Source organism: Mustela nivalis (genome assembly GCF_964662115.1).
Source record: "Mustela nivalis genome assembly, chromosome: 18".
Taxonomy (NCBI): domain Eukaryota; kingdom Metazoa; phylum Chordata; class Mammalia; order Carnivora; family Mustelidae; genus Mustela; species Mustela nivalis.
The window spans coordinates 56543638-56566121 of record NC_139037.1 but is presented as its reverse complement, the minus strand read 5'-3'; the positions used below and the strand labels follow the sequence as shown (position 1 = coordinate 56566121).

The window sequence follows — 22484 nt, the reverse complement described above, 5'->3', positions numbered from 1 at the left end:
AGCAGTAAAATTTAGCTATTTGCAGTACCTCCACTTTTTGGAACGCAACCTAGAGGCCTCAGAGCAACATTGATAAGTCTGTTGAGTGAATCACCAGTTCATTGTCTAGGTCTGAATGGAAGGTCACTTGGTGTGTAACCTTTTCTTTTGTCCTTCAATTCAGATAAAGTTGCACGTTGAAAACTGTGGAAAACTGTGGAAAAATAATCTCAACGTGACTTGTTTATCTTCTTTACCTTAACATATCAATCAAAAGAAGGGGGGAAAATGCCCTCAAATTTCAATGTGACCCCTGGGTCACTTAAAACTGGTTGTGCTTCTCATGATAGCTTATGCAGATTTTAACAGGTTAAATAATTTAGAAATAACTTAGTCTTCTTCCTTTTCACGAAAACTTTGAGATGTGGTTTATATGTGTTCATAGAACAGGGGAGATAAATCCGTGGAATGGCCTTACTTTCTAGTTAAACCCATTTGTTTTGATTGCAGTAAGTGGAGGTCTCGCAATTTACAGTTTTAGTGAAACCTGCAACTTTTCTTTTGTCTTCTAACCATAGGATCCAGAGAACCTGTTATACCAGTTGGAAACTGGCTTTAGACATGCCCAGAGAGACTGTTCACCAAGATTTATGTAGACATCAGGGCAGTGATTCACAGTTTGCAAAACTCACACCCCGCCACTTCTTCCTTTCTGCAGGTTTGCCTGACTTGCTGTTCCAGGGATGTCATAATCAAAGTTGACCAGATCTGCCACAAAAATAGCATCAAGTTTTTTACAGGAGATGTTTTTGGCTACCATGGATACACATTTGCCAATCTTGGAGAACATGAATTCGTAGAGTAAGTTTTGGGAGAGGAGGGGAGAATGTAACATTTTCAGAAAAAAATACAGTTTTATTTACCAGTAGGAAACAGCCCATCTAAGGAAAGTATGCTTAGAACACTTGGAAACCAGTTCATTAACAGCTTACTGATTATGTAGGTTGTGTGTTGAGAATTTATAGCAGATGTGGCCCCCCTTTCCCAAATGATGGTCTAATCTAAAGTGGAGTTCTTCCGGCAGTCGAATACATCTGGTGGGTGTTTGGGCAGCCTGGGCTTCGGGTGGCAAAACCACACCATCTGATTAGGGAAGGCTTTCTTACTTGGATTGTAAACACGTGCACCTCAGTTTTGGCCTCTGTGTTTCCAGGTTGATAATAAAATGAGTACAAAATAGCCAGGTGGGTAACTCTGAAGGCACAGTCAGCCAGAGTCTGTCTTGGGAAAGCTTCCAAGTCCAGAGACTGCGCTGGTGGAACAAACAGACCTTATCCTCTCAGTTTGAGTATCAGGGTTGCAGAGCGTGGTGCTTCTCACATGATGGGACCTGCAGTGTTTGGAACTTACAGCTTCTAGATGAAAGATGGCAGATGATACCAGTATTGTAAAACTACCTGCGGTGGGGTTTTGGCTTTTATTTCTGACTACCTCCCTTGCTAATAAGAGGTAAAGAGAGGCACTGTGTGGTAGGTGAAGCTCCCTATCAAGGGTCAAGAGTTGCTTTCTTTTGTTCAGTTTCTTAGGCAGATCGCTGAAATTGCCCTGGTCTGCACATACCTCTTCTGTAAAATCGAGATCTGGGAAGGACAGCCATGTTCAAGATCTCTTGTAACTTTGGTGTTTTATGGCTTTCAGAAACTCTGTAGTGTTTCGGGCACGCTGTAAATGGATGAAGAAGGCATACTGGAGAAAAACAGGCCCAGATTTTTTATTTTTTTAAAGATTTTATTCATTTATTTGACAGAGATCACAAGCAGGCGGGGGGGGGGGGGTGGAAGCAGGCTCCCTGCTGAGCAGAGAGCCCAATGTGGGGCTCTGTCCCAGGACCCTGAGACCGTGACCTGAGCTGAAGGCAGAGGCTTAACCCTCTGCCCCACACCCAGATTATTTTAATGTGAGCTCACCATGGCAGAGGGGAGAAATCGAAGTTTGGCTCTATTTCATGATTCCAGTGAAATTTATAAAGACTTTTTGAGAGCTCACCTTGTGCTGGGCAATGTATGCTAAGCAATTCGTTATTTCTTATCTTAAAATAATTCTGTCAGGTATTGTTATTCTCACATACCTGATTGATCAGGTAATCATTAGCCACTTTGGGATTGGAAACCACTCAGCTATACCTGACTGCAAAGCTTTTGCCCTCCCCCCCCTTTTTAAGATTTATTTTAGGGAAAGAGCACACATTGGGGGAGGAGGGGCAGAGGCAGAGGGAGAGAACCTCAAGCAGACTCTGCTGAGCTTGGAGCCTGACGTTGTTTTGATCCCATGACCCTGAGATCACGGCCTGAGCTGAAATCAAGTCAGACACTTAACCCACTAAGCCGCCCAGCACCCAAAGCTTTTGCTCTTAGCCACCGTCCCATCACGTGAGCTGGTGAGGCTCTTCGGCGTGATTCAGAGAGTAGAGCTCAGTTCCTTCCCTTGTCACCCTCTAGGGAGAAAACCAAAGTTGCCAAAGTTAGCCAAGGGGTGGAAGACGGACCTGATACCAAGAGAACAAAGCTTGATTCATCTGAAACTACTATGGTCAAAAAGGTATGTGTACTCTGAGGGGGGAATGATCAGAAGCCTTGGGGCCTTATGGGGGACAGGCAGTCACAACTGCAAGCAGGACGAGCAAGCATGTAGTCTTGACGGGAGGGGCCCGGACAAGCCGGGCCAGTGCTTGTCCTACTCAAAGAGGGGGTGGCTGCTGCTTAGTGGGAGCCAGCTGTTGCCATGAAGGAGGATGGATGCAGTGATGCCAGGTATCAGTTTTTAACAGAGTCAGAAATAGATTTTTTTTAATAGGTTCTGTCCCAAACTATTTTTCCCCCCACACCCACCTGCCCCCCTAAACTTTTTTTTTTTTTTTTTTAAGATTTTATTTATTTGGAGAGAGAGAAATTACACAGGCACGCACAAGCGGGGGTGGGGGCTGGGGGGCAGCAGGCAGAGGGAGAGGCTCCCTGCTGAGCAGGGATCTCGATGCAGGACTTGATTCCAGGACCCTGGGATCATGACCTGAGCCAAAGGCAGATGCTTAATGGACTGAGCCACCCAGGTGCCAGTCCCAAACTTTATTTTTAAGCAGGCTCCCTGCTGAGCAGAGAGCCCGACTGGTCCCAGGAACTTGGGATCATGACCTGAGCTGAAGGTAGAGACTTTAACCCTCTAAGCCACCCAGGTGCCCCTACTCCCAAACTTTTTAACACCAGCCACCTACTACTTTGGTTTGAATGCTCTTCTTTCACCCTGCAGAGGCTAAAGAGAATATGCCTGCAGGGCTTACTTGGTGTGTGGGCCGAAGGGGGGGGGCGGGGGGGCGCTCTGGTATCTGGAGCAGTAGCAGAAGAACTGTTATGGAGCAAAGGCCATGCCTCTTGCATAAAAGAAAGTTTTTTGGATAGACAGACAATTTAGGGAAATCCTACCTAAGTGGGCAGGAATACAGTTTAAAGTTTGAATTGTTTATGCTTTTCTTCTTTAAGATGAAGTTTTGGGGTCGGCTTTCCACCAGATAACCTTTTAGGAAGAAAGTTCTCAATGTTGACAAGTGTTATCATCCGTTGTGTACTTTCTAACATAGTTTGTAGGGACGTAGGCTGTACTGGAGTTGGCGCAGAGATTTAAGTTTGTTTTACAGCGAGAGAAGGGGCAGGGACTCGGCAGGAGAGGATCTTCTGAAGCCGGTGTTGGAATCTGAGAAGGGGGTCACGCGATGGGGGAGACAAGATGAAGGGGCCAGAATTGGTTTTGTCCAACTGAGGAGAGAGATGACCGAGCCCATATTTACTCTTTGCTTTGTAGATTTAAATGTGGAGAAAGAAAAACAGCTGGTCAGAGCTTCAAGTTAAAATTGCTCTAAAGGGGGGATTCTAAGAGTGCAGAAACCACAAAGAGAGACTGCAGAAACCACAGAAGTGGAACTCTGAGTTTCCAGCAAGGCTGGGCCGGAGATTTTCGTTTTCTTACTCTTTATGTTTGTATTGGAAGAGTTTGATTGCTGTGAGTGTGATACAGAGGAATTATTAAGCCCTAATTTTAGTGTCTATTCACAGGACCATAATTACCCAGAGTGAACATTGGTGTTTTGGCCAAAACTTGGGTCCTTTTCTTTCTCCCTTCTTTTCTTTCTTTTTGAGGCCCAGTCAAGCTTTATCTGAATAGCCCGGAGAGTTTGGTGGGGGGAGATAAATTGTTAACTAACGGAGGAGTACAAAAGCAGCTTTGTGGGTGCTGTCAATTTATAAATCACACCCTCTTACAAGTGTGACACTTGGCCTTGGTGTGAAGGGTTTTATGGCTTAAGGGCCTTCTCTGATTGAGGCGGGTCTTTCACATTCAAATGGAGAGAGCTCCCAGCTTTGTTAGCCCTTCACAGCTGGACGCTTCCCCTGGACTCAATACTGATGGTGCCCACTGGGGTGGATCTGGAAACAGCTCTGGGGAGCCACTTTATGGAGCTATGAGGGGAATGTGGGCAGCCCAGCCAGGCACCCGGTGGCCTTTGCGTACCATTCCTTGGGCTCTTCAGTCACAGAGCTCTTTGTGCGGCCTCTTCCTGCAGGGGCCCATTTTGAAGGTATCAAAATATTCCCCAGCTGACATTGTTAGTCAGCTGTTTCACTTGGACAATTCAGGCCTGGATTCCAACCTCGAGCCCTTAAGGTTGTGAGGCATTCAGTGCATTCCTGATGACAATCCCTGGGATTCCAAACCTTGTCTTTGTCCGGCCTCACTAAGAGCACTGTGGAAGGACGGGTGTGAGCTGGGTTTGGGCTCGAGCTTCGCCACCTCATAATAATAGGCCTCATCCATTTTGGCAGAGACTGCTCTGGGATTTTGAAGTTTTCTTCCAACTCAGAAATTCCTTGATTGAGATTATGCCCCTTCGCCTGAATTGTACAGAATAAGTAGTTGGGTTATGCTCAAAGTGCAGGATGGTGGGGAGGCAACCACTTCCTGTTTCCTGCGAAAGGCTTCTGGTTAGGGTTCCCTCCCCGCCCCCCCTTTCCTTAGGTTCAACCAAATGTTGTATAGCCACTTTTGCTTCAAGGTACACATTGTGCTCCTAAATTAGAAACGTTAAAAAACAAAGAGGAAAAATAGACCTGTGGTTTTCACACCGCTTAGGAGGATACTGGGCCTTTCTAGCATATGTGTCATCATGATAAATACGAGAGTGGGAAAATGTGTAGCCCAGAGGTAGGTGCTCAGTAGTTGGCTTCCTGTGGTGCCCAGGAAAAGTCATGAGACAGAGTTAATCAGAATCAGGTCTCGGGCATAAGTTTAATAGAGACATCAGTACAAAGTAGGTAAAGGAGAGAGCAGTAGTTTTATAAGGAAATGTCCAGAAAGATTTCTCAGAGGAAGAATTGTCAGAGTTGGCACATGAAGGCAGGTCTGCAGAGCCAGGACTGGCATTTAGTCACAGGAAGTGGGATCAGCTGAAAGGCAGACATTGGAACAGAATGACTCTGGCTTCCTTTACCCCAAAGCAGCCAGCTCTTTCTGTATCTTTGAAATGCAAGATGCCTACTGTGTGCGAGGCATTCTCTTGGGTGCAGGGAAGCGCATCCAGTCCTGTTGTCTCCTTAGAGCTGCTGCCGAAGCTAAGAGAAGTTCCTTGACTTGCCTGAGCTCCCGTGGTCGTGTAAGGCGGAGTGGAGGGGGAGGACAAGCCACTGGCTTGCCCTGCCACCTAAAGTGTGAATTCCCTTAGAGTTTCTAGGATAATTTGAAGTTTTATGGTGATGATGAGATAAAATATGTGAAGATTGGGACCTTTCTGGAAAAGCCTTTAGGGTACAAGGCCACCCTCATGCTCCCTTGCTGCTGCTCTGTTTCTTTACTGTTAAGGGCTGCCAGATGCGAGTAGATGACCGGGAGTGGTTACTTTCCATCACGGCTATTTATTTATTTATTTATTTATTTTTAAAGATTTTATTTATTTATTCGACAGACAGAGATCACAAGCAGGCAGAGAGGCAGGCAGAGAGAGAGGAAGGGAAGCAGGCTCCCTGCTCAGCAGAGAACCCGATGTGGGGCTTGATCCCAGGATCCTGGGATCATGACCTGAGCCAAAGGCAGAGGCTTAACCCACTGAGCCACCCAGGTGCCCCTCCATCACGGCTCTTTAAAAATTAAACACAACATAGGATTTGTTCTTGACATGCTAAGAAATACAGATTTAATTTTACCTCTGTTTCTGAAATAGTAAGGGACTAATTTGGGCACCGTTAATGCTCTTGTCATGAATCAGTTGTGAAATTCCACAGTTGACGAGTGATTCATTATTTTGATCCCCATTTCGGAGCAGTTTGTGGACGACTCATCTCCTCTTGCCCCCAAGCTGAAGGGAACATTCCAGGGACTGACCGCTCTCCTTCTTCACCTTGGTTCGTGATGCTGAGGGATCCTGTCAGTGTTTCCCCGTCAGAGTCTAGGCTCTTGAAGGGCTAGGCACTTTTGTTCACCGCTGTGCTCCTGGTGCAGTTCCTGGCACAGTCCCCGGGAGATGTCTGGTCACTATGTTGTGGCTGCTCCTGCCACATCATAGGACAGCTTTGGAGATCACTGTCATTTTAAAAAAGAATTACTGAGTTGACTTTCTTTGTGATCAACCAAGTGGGTTAATTAACCGCCTGGCACATTAGTTGTTGTGGTTTACGTTACCTGAGCTGGGCTGAGAGAACAGAATTCTGGAGAGGACAAGGGACTTGGCCAGGAATATTAAGAAGTAGGTCATTGGGTTCCCTAGACCAGGGACCTTTAGGCCAGAGGTGTTCAAAGCCCTGCTGATTGTCCGAATCACTTGGTTTGGGGCGGGGGACAGGAAAGACAGGGTGCATATCGCAGAGCTGGGTAGAGTGCCAACAGCAGGTTTTCCAGGTAGGACAGATATGGCGGGGAGGCTGGTGGCGGTGGGGGTTTGGCATTTTAGGCTTGAGGCAAGAGTTCTCTCCCAGCATCAGAGCACAATCCGGTGTATTTTTTATTGTGATATTTGATACTCTCAAATAATATGACATCAGTACAAATTAAAGATTTTTTTTTCATTTGAGGGGGGGGGGGAGAACATGAGAGGGGAGGTTAGAGGGAGAAGCAGACTTCCTATGGAGCTGGGAGCCCGATGCGGGACTCGATCCCGGAACTCCGGGATCATGACTTGAGCCGAAGGCAGAGGCTTAACCCACTGAGCCACCCAGGCGCCCCAACAAAAAAATCTTTAAAAATAGATACATAAATCTTTGCTAGCATGATCAAGGTCCACTGGCTGTTTCTCTCCAATATAAGTAACCTCCGTCCTCAATTGTGGTTCTCATTCCCACCCATTTCTTCTTACTACTTATGTATTTCCCAGCAATATAGAATTGTTTGGTATGCTTTTTAACATCTTAAAAATCAGGTTTAATATTTTTTTTTAAAGATTTTATTTATTTATTTGACAGAGTTCACAAGTAGGCAGAGAGGCAGGCAGAGTTGGGGGGGAGATGCAGGCTCCCTGCTGAGCAGAGACCCCGATGCGGGGCTTGATCCCAGGACCCTGAGATCATAACCTGAGCTGAAGGTAGAGGCTTTACCCACTGAGCCACCCAGGCGCCCCTCAGGTTTAATATTGTATATGTGCTGCCACCTGCTTTTTATTTTTTATTTTTTTAAAGATTTTATTTATTTATTTGACAGAGATCACAAGTAGGCAGAGAGGCAGGCAGAGAGAGAGGAGGAAGCAGGCTCCCTGCCAAGCAGAGAACCCAACTCGGGGCTTGATCCCAGGACCCCGAGATCACAGCCTGAGCTGAAGGCAGAGGCTCAACCCATTGAACCATCCACGTGCCCCGACCACCTGCTTTTTAAGAGCACCATTATGTTTGTGAGGCCGTCTATTTGTCTGCAGGTCTAGGGCTTTGCTCTCCATTGTGGTTAGCCACTAGCCACATATGGCTATTTAAATTAGAATTAACTAAAATAAAAAATTTTCTTCATTCTCCTAGCCACATTTCAAATGCTCACCAAGCGTGTGTGGCTATTGGCATTTGTATTGTGAAGCCCAAATACAGATTCAGGACATTGCCGTCATCATCGTGAGTTCTCTAGGACAGCCCTGCAGGACGTTATGTCTTTTTTTTTTTTCCCCCGCTGTAGAGTATTGTGTGAAAGCATTATTGTTTATCGAATCTTTTATTGATGGGCACGTGGGCATGTATGGTTTTTTTGTTACAAATGGTGTCACAGAGAGAGAGAAAGTGTGTGTGTGTGTGTGTGTGTGTGTGTGTGTGTGTGTGTGTGTGTGTGTAGATAATCTCTCTGGGTAAATGTGTGATTTCTCTGGGGTGTATACTTAGGAGGGAAATTAGGGTACGTGCAGTTTCAACTTAACCAGACCTGCTAAATGACTCTTGAGTAGTTCTGTCAGGTCACAGTCCAGAATCAGCAGTATGTGACGGTAACATTTGGTGACTTCAGGCTCTTTTGCCACTCTGCTGAGTGTGACAGCTTTGTCTTAGGATTGCAGAGTAGGTGTGGAAGTCCAACCTAGAAATCTGGTTTTCAAAGTTGTTTCAATTCTGATTCACATTTAGCTTTACAGCCAGAGCTGTATCCCTTGTTATAGATGTTCAGCTTTTTAAAAGTAAAGTGTGTGGGGCACCTGGGTGGCTCAGTGAGTTAAGCCTCTGCCTTTGGCTCAGGTCATGATCTTGGGATCGAGGCCCACTTCGGGCTCTGCTCAGCAGAGAGCCTGCTTCCCCCCTCCTCCCGCCTGCCTCTCTGCCTACTTGTGATCTCTCTGTCGAATAAATAAATAAAATCTTCAACAAAAAAATAAAAGTAAAGTGTGTTGGGACACCTGGGTGGCTTGGTTGGGTGTCTGCCTTTGGCTTAGGTCATGATCCTCAGTCCTGGGATCAAGTCCCGAGTTGGGCTCCCTGCTCCGCGGGCAGCCTGCTTCTCCCTCTGTCCCTCCACCCTTGTGCTTGTGCTCTCTGTCTCTCTCTCTTTCTCTGAAATAAATAAATAAAATCTTAAAAAAAAAAAAAAAAGTAAAATGTGTTTACAGTCCCAAATGTGGAAAATACAGAACAAGTAGAGATAATGTGAACCCTGCTCCCCATTAATGACTGTCGTGTTCCTTTCAGTGTTCTTTCTACTCGTTCACATATGTGATGAAGTTGAAATTTTAATGAACATCCATTAGCACACGCGAGTCATACATAGTGATCTAATCTATGTGATGGAAACAAGTACCATCTTCTGCTTTCTTCGTGCAATGTATTTCCCATAAGCCTGGGAGCAGATAGTCCACTTTGGAGGCTCTGGCTTTAAGAGGCTGTGTCACTTCTCTTGCCGCCTTGCCTCAGTCCATCAAACCAGCTCATGTTGTAGTGAGGGTTTTGCACTGTTCGGAGTGGCTCAGCACAGCCCTGCAATTTGACGGCTCTCAGACTGGGTGGGAGAATTCATCTTTTGTATTTACTGTTGGGCTTTTTGGCAAATGAAAAGCAGATTGGACCCTATCAACTCACGGATACTTACTGACATTCTGTTCTGTGCAGTGCTGCGTCTTCCACTGTGGTCCCTGCTTCAGGAAGCTTATCCCCATCTGGGGAGAGGTGTAAGAGGGCTTCTTATTAGTCTTAACTAGACTATCAGATTGAAATCCTTAAGGCTCAGAATTGCCAGGAAAGGAAATGGATAGTGGAGGGAAGTCAGTCAGGCATTATACCCAGAGGGATCTGTGATCTGAGGGCGGGGAGAGCAGGGAGGGCTGAGTGAGGTGCAAAAGTGACCTGTTTTAGGGTATTCGTTGTGGTGGTTGCAGCTGCCTGGCAGATATTGCTGGGGGCTTTTCGTGAAGACCCTTCATTTTCTGAGGTTGCTGTTAAGCATATTTTTCTGGTTATAAATCCAGTGTCTGTGAGGTGAGTAAGACGGGTACCACCAATCTGCATTTGTACGTACTATAGATTAGGGGACATCATTTTCGGTTTTTTATTTATTTATTTTTTAAGTTATCTCTACATCCCCCATGGGGCTCAAACTCATGAACCCTAGATCAGTATCACATGCTCCACCAACTGAGCCAGCCAGGCACCCAGATGAGGATAGGCTTTAGGTAGTTTGAACCAGAAAAATGGGACATTAATTGGAGGCGGAGTGCGGTAGCACAAGAAGCATTGAACAGCCACTATGACCCGAGAAGGATAAAGACCAGGCCAGCTAGGGAGACTTGGAAACAGTCGGAATTTAGCTTTTTTCTAAAGAGCCCTTCTGGTCATCAGTGTGTCTCTGTTTCTAGCTTTCATATTCCTAGTTCCCAGGAGAAAGAATCTGGTTGGTGTGGCCTGAGCCATGTGCCCGCGTCTGGCTTTGTGTCATCTGTAGCTGGAGGGCTGCTACATATTTCAGACAAGGTTTACTGGGGTCCTCCTCCCCAAATTTCAGAAAACTTCCCTAACGGTTGCCTGCCAGAGACAGGCCTAAGAGAGGTAAATTCATTTGTCTGAGTTCACAAGTTACAGCAAAATTTCGGTGAGTTCTGCCCTTTGACTTGGGGAGGAAAGAGGGCCTCTGTCCTTGGTCCTAGCGCTGTATAAGGTCCCACTCTGGTCTCCTTCCAGCCATTCCCCTAGTAGAATGAGGATTCCATGGAATTAAAGAGATGTGTTCACCTGGGCCCATCTCCCCTACTAACCCACCTCTCCAGTTCTGGGCCACATTGTGGATGCTTGGGACTCCTGGAATCTCCTGCCCAGACAACCCCAGGCTTACTTCCCAGGCTTTTGTGGGCTTCTTCCCTCATCTTCCTCCAGAGTGCAAACCTTGGCAACAATGTCCATGTGCCTAGGGCTGAGGAGTAGTTGTTGTAGTGGGGGAAGGATGGTCTGGGAGGCCACACTCAACATGCAGAGCCTCTTGAGCTGTGAGAGCCAGAGGGGGGAGGAGAGAGGGAAAGAGGACCACCTTTTGCAGTGCACCCCATTCTGGCACAGAACTCCCAAGGAGGGTGAGAATTCCAAATTTGATCCTAGTCTTCCAGGTAGTAAGAAAATATATTTGTTAAGGCAAGAGAATATAATATACTTTATTTTTTAATAGCCTGTTCGTATGATTTATACTTACAAATATGTAGAAGTGGTATATGGGTTTCCATTTGTACTTTCACCCCAAGTCCTGAAAGTTTAGAGGTGGGCCTTCGTAGGACTGAGACCATGAAACAGAACTTTTTTTCCTCGTTTCTCATAGCGTTGTGACCTAACAAATCAGTGGATTCTTAGCCAGGTGAACTACAAAAATTCTGAATTAAAATCTTGGTAGTTTATGAAACCTCATGAGAGTTTGTTTTGCTCGTGTGATGGCATTCCCAGACCATACTGCTGATGGCTTGATCTGTGTTGTGAGACTCCTTAAGAAGGGTCGAGCAGTCTGTATCAAGCAGTAAATGTCACTCAGGGGCTGTTTGACTTGACTTTTGAGGTCAGACAGACTCATTGACCAAAAAGTTGGAGGACAGTACAAACATTACGTATACCAATTCTTACAGTGGATTGAAATCCCAAAGGAGTGATTATGGGGACATAGAAAACCTCCTTAAAAACCGTATGACTGTTTCATCTTCACTAGGTGCTTGAGCTTTCATCTGTCAGTTCCATTTTGGTCGTTAGCAAGCAGCGTCAACTGCCTGGGAGCGGATAGGTCTTGGTTCACTTAGCATCCTAATTATACTGTCGTCTCTTTTCTTTCTTAAATATCTGGGGCGTTTGTTGGGGGAGTGGGGTGGGTGTGTGGTATGTATATGTGGTGAAAGAAGGAGGGAGAAAAAGAGACCCATACCTCAGGAAGTTTGAATTTATTTATACATACTCACATACCATCTTTTTTTTTTTTTTTTTTTTAAAGATTTTATTTTTTTCAGAGAGAGACAGTACAAGCATGAGTGGGGGGAGGAGCAGAGAGCGAGGAAGGAGCATGGAACCTGATCATGACCTGAGCTAAAGGCAGACACTTAAACTGACTGAGCCACCCAGATGCCCCCATCTTTTTTGTTTGTTTATTTAAGATTTTATTTATTTATTAGAGAGAGAGTGTGAGGAGTGCCATGTGGGGGATGGAGGAGAGGAAAAAGGAGAGAGAGAATCCCAAGCAGATTCCCTGCTGAATAGGGAACCTGACTGGGCTTGAACCCAAGACTCTGGGATTATCACGACTTGAGCCGAAGGCAGATGCTTAACAGACTGAGCCACCTAGGTGTCCCACACGTAGCCATCTTTTTTTTTTTTTTTTTTTTTAAGATTTTATTTATTTATTTGACAGAAAGAGATCACAAGTAGATGGAGAGGCAGGCAGAGAGAGAGAGAGAGAGAAGCAGGCTCCCTGCTGAGCACAGAGCCCGATGTGGGACTCGATCCCAGGACCCTGAGATCATGACCTGAGCCGAAGGCAGCGGCTTAACCCACTGAGCCACCCAGGCACCCCCCACATGTATCCATCTTAAACTTCGTTAAAGTAGCTAGTGCTGAGAACCTTTTTTTTTCCCTGAACCATCTGAGAATAAGGTTTCAAACCATGCTCCTTTTATCACTCCCAAATATTTCAGTCTGTGTTTTCTCAAACAAGGCATTTTCTGTAGTCACAAACCAAACTTCAAAATCCAAATTCAAATGGATACATCACTACCATCTAACCCTGAGACCCAATTCAGATTTTATCGGTTGTCCAATCATGTCCTTAATGGCAGAAGAATTCAGTTCTGGATCATGTGCGCATCTAGATTTTCATGATGCTTTTGAAGATTACAAGCCACTTATTTTGTAAATTGTTCCTTAGTCTGGGTTCGTCTGCTGTTCCGTCACGATTAGATTCCAGCTTCACACCTTTGGCAAAAATACCACAGCAGGGTTGCTCCTCATCCCATCCTGCGGTCTGGTTCTGGTTTCTATATGCTGCTTTACTGACATTGGTAATTTTGGTCATTTGAGTAGAATTATGCCTGCCAGATTTCTCCTTTGAAAACAATTCCTCTGGGGCGCCTGGGTGGCTTGGTGGATTAAAGCCTCTGCCTTCGGCTCAGGTCATGATCCCAGGGTCCTGGGATCGAGCCCCACGTCAGGCTCTCTGCTCAGCAGGGAGCCTGCTTCCTCCTCTCTCTCTGCCTGCCTCTCTGCCTACTTGTGATCTCTCTGTCAAATAAATAAATAAAATCTTAAAAAAGAAAGAAAACAATTCCTCTTTTCTCTGTAATTTCCCCTCCAATAATTTTTGAAGTTTTTTTTTTTTTAAAGATTTCATTTATTTATTTGACAGAGAGAGATCACAAATAAGCAGAGAGGCAGGCAGAGAGAGAGGAGGAAGCAGGCTCCCTGTCGAGCAGAGAGCCCGATGGAGGGCTCGATCCCAGGACCCTGGGATCACGACCTGAGCCAAGGCAGAGGCTTTAACCCACTGAGCCACCCAGGCGCCCCTGGAGAGGTTTTTTGAAAATACGTAAATAACCTCATTATTCATCAGACTTTATCAGATTAGCCGATTTTAGATCAAAGACTAAAGGATTCTAGTTCATTTGAAGTGTTAAAATCTCTTACTGTTGGGATGCCTGGGTGGCTCAGTTGGTTGGACGACTACCTTCGGCTCAGGTCATGATCCCGGAGTCCCAGGATTGAATCCCACATCGGGCTCCCAGCTCCATGGGGAGTCTGCTTCTCCCTCTGATCTCCTCGCTCATGCTCTCTCTCACTGTCTCTCTCTCTCAAATAAATAAGTAAAATCTTTTAAAAAATAAAATCTCTTACTGTTTATTTTTTTCCATAAAGTGTTCCAGTTTGACCAGTGGGAGCTCCTTTATGTTGGTTGGCTCCTATTTACTCGGGACACACCCCCATCATTCTGTGCACACTTTGTTTCAGGCGCAGTAAGATGTTTGGGGCTCCTATCATACTCTTCCTGCATTAGCTGTGAAATCTGCTGTTTCTCCAAAGAGAAATGTTTCTCAGTGGGGGGTTAGAATCCCAAGATCTGGAGGTTAGGTGTACTGACTGTTCTCAGGGCGTCATCGCCTTGATGCTTTGTCTGTGGACGTGGCTGCTCAGTATTTGTACACATGTACACACAGGCTTGTGTCTGCACTTACTTCCGTGCTGTATATATTGAAAATGAGTTCATACTAATAACCCCACCACAGGCTTTATTATGGTTTTTTTCCCTTTCCGCAATTCTAATTCTCTTCTCTGACAGTGAGAAACCTATGTTCTCTATTTTCACTTGTTGCAGAAGTCCTTGGTGGGAGTGAGTCTCCCAGTCTACCACTACCTGAGCCGACCCCCGCCCCCGCCCGCCCCCGGTTGCAGGATGCCACCTTTCCCACCCAGCTCTGCTCTGTCCCCTGCAGCCGGTCACCCAGCACCTCTACACACTCTTCCCTGCCCTTCCTAAGTGCCAGTGGATGGTTTCTGGACTGAACGATTCAGGAAAGGAAAAGGAAAGTCACTTTCTTACTCATATTTAATTATTTATATTTTAAAATATAGATACAGAATGGCATTTTTTGAGATCATTTCATTTAGCTTTAATAGGTTACAGCCATGCTTCCTTTCACTACAGGCCTTTTACAAATGCCTTCTCCAGCCCCGCAGCCTGGAGATTTTGTCTCATAACCGTTGCTTGTGTTTCTTGCTCTTATTTATTGTTATTTTTATTCTCAAACCATTGTTCTGATGTTTTTGTTGGCTATAACAATGTTTTATTGACTATCTGTAGACACACAGTCTTGTTCACTTGTGCAAAAATTTCTGCAGTGTGAGCATAGCCAGAGTTAAAGCCAGAGTGGAACTGGGTCTTTAGCTTTGCTCTGACTCCTTCCGGTGCAGGGAGTGTATGTCACTCGTTGCTGTGTCCCCAGCGTGCAGAGGTGCACACAGTAAGTGCTCAGTTAACATTTATTGGGTTTGCGTGGTCCTCAGCTGCTATTAATGAACAGTAAGCCTTAAATAATGACATTTCTCCTAGATGGTGAGGAGCTACTGCCTTGCGATTTAAAGCTAACATTTTTCTCCCTAAGCAATTTTGCCTTTTTCTCAACAGAAGGTGGTCTTTTGCTCCGTTAAGGACGCACTGGAAGTGGACTGGAGAAGTGATAAGGCGAAGGCAGCTCTGAAGCGCACAACCTCAGATTACTTTCTCCTTCAAGGTGAGGAGCCCGAGCAGAGCGTCCCAGTGGGCGCTTTGTGCTTTGCTTTCCGGAACTGCGGCTGCAGAGTCCAGGGCTCTCTTAATGTTTGCCCCAGTCTAGTTCTTCACGAGCTGGCTCTCCGTGACCACTCGAAAACATCCTGTTGGCTGGGCTGGAGATGTGGCCCCTCATTGAGCTCTGCATAAGCCTCACCCGTTCTCAGGAGATGGGGGTAGAGATGTCGCTTTTATTTGTCAAATTTGCAAAGCACCTTTGGTTGCATTTGGATAGTCTTCAGCCTTCCTTTCTCCAGGGCTGGGTCTCTGCGGACTCCAGGAACACCCCCTGCCCCAAGTCAGGACAGATGGTGGCTGTGTGTGATAGCGAACACAGTTCCTCCTTCCGCAGGCACTATGTATATTGGTTCAGAAGGAAATATGTAAAACAACATAAAACTTCCTTAATAAACTGAAAAATCAGATGAGGCTAGGAATGAAGCCTTCCTCCTGTAATTAGTGGTGTTAGCCAGGTTAGGTTGGGGAGAGTTGGGAGAAACTAGTTTAGAGCACTTAATATCCATTTGTCTAGAAATCATCCAGTGTGGGGAGTTAAGGGAGGGCATCTAGTGCGTTAGGTAGGAATGAGTCTTAGGAATGAGTGTGCTAGGATTCAGAAAATACTCCTTTGGATGAGGACAGGGTCGCAAGGCAGTGCTGTCTGTAATCCAGCCTGAGCATGGTGCATGGGCCTTTGGGAGAAGCTGATCGCTCTGCCTGACACATCGAGAGCCCGCAGTAAACAGTAGCCATTAATTTGCAGTTTTGGGGCTTATAACCCAAGTGGTTCTTATTGCTGCTTGTACTGGTATTTGAATTTACCAAAATCTGGTGATTCTCAACTGAAGGTGGTTTTGCTTGCTGGGGGCATGAGCAGTATTAAGGCATTTTTGATTGTTCAGGCTATGGGCAGGTGGAGTGGGGCGAGGTCAGGCATGTTGCTAAATATCCATGGCACGGGATAGCCCCTGTAGCAAAGAGTTATCTGGCCCACAATATTACAGTGTCAGTAGTGCCAAGGGCAAGACATCTGTTCTAACCCTCTGCAGTTTCTCGAGTATTTTCTCCTCTGAGCTCATCAACGCAGCGCCCTTGTGAGATAAACAGCGTGGGTGGGAATTCTCCCCAGTTTGGTTCCTTGAGGTGAGGAAACAGAGACCAGGAGAGGCTCAGTGTTTTACCTGAGAGAATACAGGTTGGCCACGGCAAAGGAGCTGGGGCCCTGAACCGCTCAGGTCTTTGAAGCTTAAGGCGGTGTGAGACACCTGGACGCAGCAGCCTACCTCCATCGTGCTCTCTAGGCGTTGGCTTATGGAATCCTTCCTACAGCCATGTGGGCTAGCTGCTGTTCCCCCATTTATAGGTGTTTTAAAAGATACAGACAGGGGTGCCTGGGTGGTTCAGTTGGTTGAGCATCTGCCTTTGGCTCAGGTCATGATCTCAGGGTCCGGGGATAGAGTCCCATATTGGGATCCCTACTTGGCGGCGAGTCTGCTTCTCCCTCTCCCTCTGCCACTCCCCCTGCTTGTTCTCTCTCTCTCTGTCTCTCTCTCCCTCTGTCAAATAAATAAAATCTTAATAAAGAAAAAGAAAAAAAAAAGACAAGGACACCTGGGTGGCTCAGTCGGTTAAGCATCTGCCTTCAGTTCAGGTCATGATCCCAGGGTCCTGGGACTGAGTCCCACAACCAGCTCCCTGCTCAGCAGGAAGTTTTGGTTCTCCCTCTGCCTGGTCTCCTTCTGCTTGTGCTCACTTACTCTTTCTCTCTCAATCTAATAAATAAATAAAATCTTAAAAAAAAAAAAAAAAGGGACGCCTGGGTGGCTCAGTGAGTTAAAGCCTCTGTCTTCGGCTCATGTCATGATCCCAGGGTCCTGGGATCTATTTTTTTTTTTTTTTTTTTCTTTTTCTTTTTAAAAAGGACTGATTAAGACCCAGGCCTGTGGCCATCCCTGCCCTCAGGAGCCCAGGACTAAGGTGGGAGGCAGCAGTATGGGGGAAAGTGTAATTCATATCAGGCCACTGCTGGCCAGCACTGGCAGATGTTACAGGGGCAGGGGATGTAGACAAGAAGCAGTAGCCTGAGCAAGAAGCAATAGCCTTGTTACTGACCCAAATGGCCGACTTGGTGCATGGTTGTTCAGAACAGGAGCTTTCGAATCAAAACATCTGGTTTTTCAGTCCTGCTTCTGTCTTTTTTTTTTTTTTTTTTTTAGGTGGGTAATGTTGAGCCACAGAGTTAAATTCCCTGAAGCTCACTCATATTCCTCTCTGTCACAGTGTTAATAGCACTTGCCTCAAGGGCATTTTTGTAAGGTTTGGATAGTATGCATACACTCTCAGCACAGAGCATGGAAGTCCTAGAGACCTGTGTTATCTGTAAAGTTGTGGGGTTTTGTTTTGTTTGGGGTTTTGTGTTTTGACACAAGTACTTTGCAATTGTGTAGAAATTTTGGGATTGACTCGGTTTCCTTTATTTTTTATTTATTTATTTATTTTTAAAGATTTTATTTATTTATTTGAGAGAGAATGAGTGAGAGCATGAGAGAGGAGAAGGTCAGAGGGAGAAGCAGATTCCCCAAGGAGCTAGGAGCCCGATGCGGGACTCGATCCTGGAAGTCCAAGCGGGATCATGACCTGAGCCGAAGGCAGTTGCTGAAGCAACTGAGCCACCCAGGCGCCCTGACTCAGTTTCCTTTAATTCCATATTTGAGTAGGTATTATCATGGCAGCAATCCTACTAGATTTTAATTTTCTGCCTGTGACATTTTGTTGGATAATATATCCCCTATGTTTACTTTTCTAAACGGCACTCACTACTTTTTTAGTTTCAATTTCAGGGCTTCAGGTTTGGTGATTAAAATGATGTTCGTTAGTCAGTAGTCATATAAATTTTTTTTTAAGATTTTATTTATTTATTTGATGGAGATCATAAGTAGGCAGAGAGGCAGGCGGGGTGGGGTGGGGGGAAGCAGGCTTCCTGCTGAGCAGAGAACTCGATGTGGGGCTCAATCCTAGGACCCTGGGATCATGACCTGAGCCGAAGTCAGAGGCTTTAACCCACTGAGCGACCCAGGTGCCCCCCAATTTTTTTGTTACAGTAAGAAACACATACCATGAGGGCACCAAATTTACTATCTTAATGATTTTTACATGTATGGTTTTGTTGCAGTCATGGAATTATAAAAGGAGGCAGGCCCATATGCCCTCTAGGCCAGGAGTGGCAGGAAGGGGCTTTCAGCTCCTCCCTCCACACCCCTCACCTGTGGCGTGGGTGGCTGAAGGACCCTCATCGATGGCTGGCAAGTCTAGATCATCAGGCCACTTTCCCCAAACCTCAGAACCCAGTGGCACAGGAGGGGAAGTGACTTGCCATCATCATAAAACAAATTAGTGGTAGAGTCTACATCTCAACCAAGTCCCCTGACTCTGCCAGGGGCTAGTTCCTTCATACCACTCCACTGCTCTTTCTGGCTGTTTGTGGATATCCAACACAGCCTTTCCTGAGCCTCTCTCTGCAGCAGGTGACAGGTTCTAGGCTTTCTTGTGTGGTGTCATACAACACATTCCTAGTGGTGATTTTTTTTTGTTCCGTTGGTCTCTGTAGGCTCTGATGCATCTTCCCAGAGAGGCTGGAGCTACTGGGAGTGCCCCAAATGCAGTGAGCCAGAGGGCCTGGTTTGGCTTCTGGGAGCTTCTCTATGAATGCGTACTTAATTTTATTAATGCCCTCCACTGCCTGCTGGGCTGAAGTTCTGGAGGTAGAGGGAAATGGCTGTTGTGATCTCTCCCAGGTTATACCAGCAGCTTAGAATCCTCCGCTTATAGGTATGAAGTTGATCCTCTGTGGGTGTGTCATCTTGATCTTATACCCAGGGAAATACTCCTTTTGATTTTCTGCTCAGCCATTCATGGAGCTATGGGATTCTCCTGTAATTTGACCTTAATGGATTTATGCAGCAAAGCATAGCAGCTTCCACATGTGAAGTTGCCTTCTGCAAATACACTGGCTGTTAACTGTCTTTGTGACTTCAGGCAGATAACTTGCTTTTCTAGGATTTTGTTTGCTTGCTTATAAAATGGTAAGACTAAGTCAGCCAGCCTGTCTTGAAAAATAAAATGTTTTCTTTTAAGATTTTATTTATTTATTTGACACAGAGAGAGAGAGATGCCGAGAGAGAGGGAATACAAGCAGGGGGAGCGGGAGAGGGAGAAGCAGGCTTCCTGCTGAGCAGGACCCTGGGATCATGACCTGAGCTGAAGGTAGACACTTAATGACTGATCCACTCAGGCGCGCCCCTCTGAGTCCAAATAATCAGTGAATCTAATAAAATACCCTTCTTGTGGCTTGTATTTCTCTTTTATATTTGTATCTTTTTTTTAAGATTTTATTCATTTATTTATTTGAGAGAGTGAGTGCATAAGTAAGGGGAGGGGCAGAGGGAGAGAGTGAAGCAAACTCCCCCCTGAGCAGGGAGCCCCATGTCGCGCTCAATCCCAGGACCCTGGATCATGACCTGAGCTGAAGGCAGATGCTTAATGGACTGAGCCACCCAGGTGTCCCTCTACTTTTAGACTTATATAACTTTATTGATTTATGACTTACACCAGAAAACTTAGTTTAGGGGCGCCTGGGTGGCTCAGTCCTTAAGCGTCTGCCTTTGGCTTGGGTCATGATCCCAGGGTCCTGGGATGGAGCCCCCCTCATCAGGCTTCTTGCTCAGCAGAAAGCCTGGTTCTTCCTCTCCCACTCCCTCTGCTTCTGTTCCATCTCTCAATGTGTCTCGTTCTGTCAAATACATTTAAAAAAAAAAGGAAAGAAAAAAAAACTTAGTGTAAGTGTATTTCTTTTAATAAATTCTAGAATTTTTTGTTTGTTTTGGGAAGGGCTATTTTTAAAATTTTTTAAAATTAATTCATTAATTTAAACAATATCCTCCACATAGTCCTAAAGTTTGATTTTAATTAGAACCATTCTTTTTGCCCATGGCAGTAAAAGTAGAGTCCGAGTAGAGACTGATGCAGTCTCATCTCCTGGAAAAACCACGATCTTTGGAGACTGACAGAGCTGAGCTCAGATCACAGCTCCTCCCCCTTATCAGCAGGCCTAACCTTTGGTGTATGAGCTTCATTCAGATCTGGGTTCCTGACTTAGGACTGAGGGGCTAGCAGACAACTCTGCCTTCCCTTGGCTCTAAGAGAGGTACTGAGATGGCGAATATGAAAGATGAGTGCCGGGGCACAGCTTCTAGACTGTTTAGTATTTTCCTTTGACTCTTCCGAACATATTCCAGTCACATGTTGAGGAGGAGGATTGGGTTTTTTTGTTGGTTTGTTTGTTTAAGTTTTTATTTATTTATTCCACAGACAGAGATCACAATTAGGCAGAGAGAGGGGGGGTGGGGGAAGCAGGCTCCCTGCTGAGCAGAGAGCCCGATGCGGGGCTCCATCCCAGGACCCTGGGATCATGACCTGAGCCGAAGGCAGAAGCTTTAACCCACTGAGCCACCCAGGCTCCCCGATTGGTTGGTTTTTTAAGTCGAGGTTTGCACACCTGAAATTGATACAATTCTAAAATGGCCTTACTTTTGTTATTATAAAATTAAACACTGCTAACGTCTGACTTCTGGAAGTAGGATGGCCTTGGGGAGTATCCAGGTTGAGTGGTCGACTTTTCAGGCATTACTGTGGTTTTCCTGTGGCGTGTAAGAATGGTTATTGAGTACTGGACACTGCTTGCTGCTTTACCTGGCAATGTGCTAAGCGTCTGACATATTCTCAAGTTATTGTGACAGCCTTCAAAATATAGTTGCTGTCCCATTTTCTTTGAAGAGACCAAGGTTGAGCATGGCTGTGGCTTGCTTGGGTATATGCTTGGTTTTATAGACAGAACCAAGATTTAGACCATGAGGTCTCTTTGATCCCTGCACTGTGTTCCTCACATCTATAAATGCACCTCTGAGCTAAGTAATTTTGTTAAATTTCAAATCAGGAGCCCTGCATGTTAGAGAAATAGAATTACCACCACAATACAGAAAACCCTGGTTCAAATATGTATTAGAAAGATTATCTGAATTCTGACCCAGATAGTCTTTCTTCTCCCCCAAGAGACATTTGAGTTTTATGTTTTTGAAAAAAAAGGGGGGGTGTGTCTTGAAAGGGCCTATCTTGGAAGTTGATTTAACACTTATAACCATGCATGTGTGTGTGTAAACCAGACTGTTAAGCCAGTTTCACTCTTTACACTGGATGGTCTTCAGTGGTACGGAAAGATCTCGGAGCATGTATAGAGTGACCTCATATGTCTTGTTGGCTATGTGATGTATTCCTTTGGGTGTAGCGTTGTTTGTGACCAGTTTCATCTTGAAAGGTATGGAAGTTGTTTTCAGTTTTTCCTGGTCCTTGGAATCTGTTCCCAAGAGCCTTTCTAGGAAGGTGACCTTTACACCTAATGATGCCTCGGGAGTTCCTAGTAAGGACACAGTGCCTGCTTGGCTGTGATGCACACCCGAGAGACCTCCTAGGGACCCTGAGTTTATTTCACTATGGCCCAGCAGAGCACACAACACTTACTCTGTAAGTAAGTATTTTTTGCCTGAGTGACTGGTTGTTGCTTGTCTGGACATTTGGCCCACTCTAGAGTGAGAGCAGCTTGCCCCACGGTGTCCCTGCAGGATCTTCTTGCCTGCCCTGTTCTCTTGGCACCCTTCAGACTCGATTCCAACATCATGCTGGCCTGGCGCTCACACGTAGGTGTTTTACTGCCCCATTCACAATTCAGCCCCTGGGGAAGCAGCTGCTCTGTGGTGTGTGCGTGTGCGTTTGCCTTGTTTGGGTGTCGAGTGTTTTTCCAGTTTACCTAATAAGATAGCGGCCAGACTGCATGCTTCCTGCTGCATTTTTCCACTATCTTGAGAGTTGGCCTCACCATCTGTGAGCAAAAGGTCTCATCTTTTTATTATTCTCCCATGGCATGTTGCAAAACATTAAGCATGAGCTGGTTTCCTGTGACAAAAAGTTGACTTTGATTTGTTCTTTTTGAGGTGACTGTGAGTTTATCATAACAGGAGTGCTAAAAATACCGGGTCTAGTATGGAAACAGCATTCACTTACCAGCATGAACAATAACACGCAGGTTTAGCCCAGAGCAGGAAGAAACGGGCTTTATCGCAAGATGAGAATACTTAGCATAGAATCCTTGGCAACGTGAACTTTCTTGAAAGTTCTCAGTCTCTGTTCTG

At 45.6% G+C, this 22484-nt stretch overlaps 1 protein-coding gene across 1 annotated transcript in view; it reads left to right on the top strand.

Moving 5' to 3' along the window:
* The window catches only part of SAE1 (SUMO1 activating enzyme subunit 1), an 80504-nt gene that overhangs the window by 21469 nt on the left and 36551 nt on the right, over positions 1-22484 (top strand). Inside the window, exons 4-6 of the mRNA XM_082710595.1 lie at positions 698-840; positions 2478-2577; positions 15100-15205. Coding sequence (XP_082566721.1) covers positions 698-840; positions 2478-2577; positions 15100-15205 — 349 coding nt within the window. The remainder of the gene's footprint in view (positions 1-697; positions 841-2477; positions 2578-15099; positions 15206-22484) is intronic.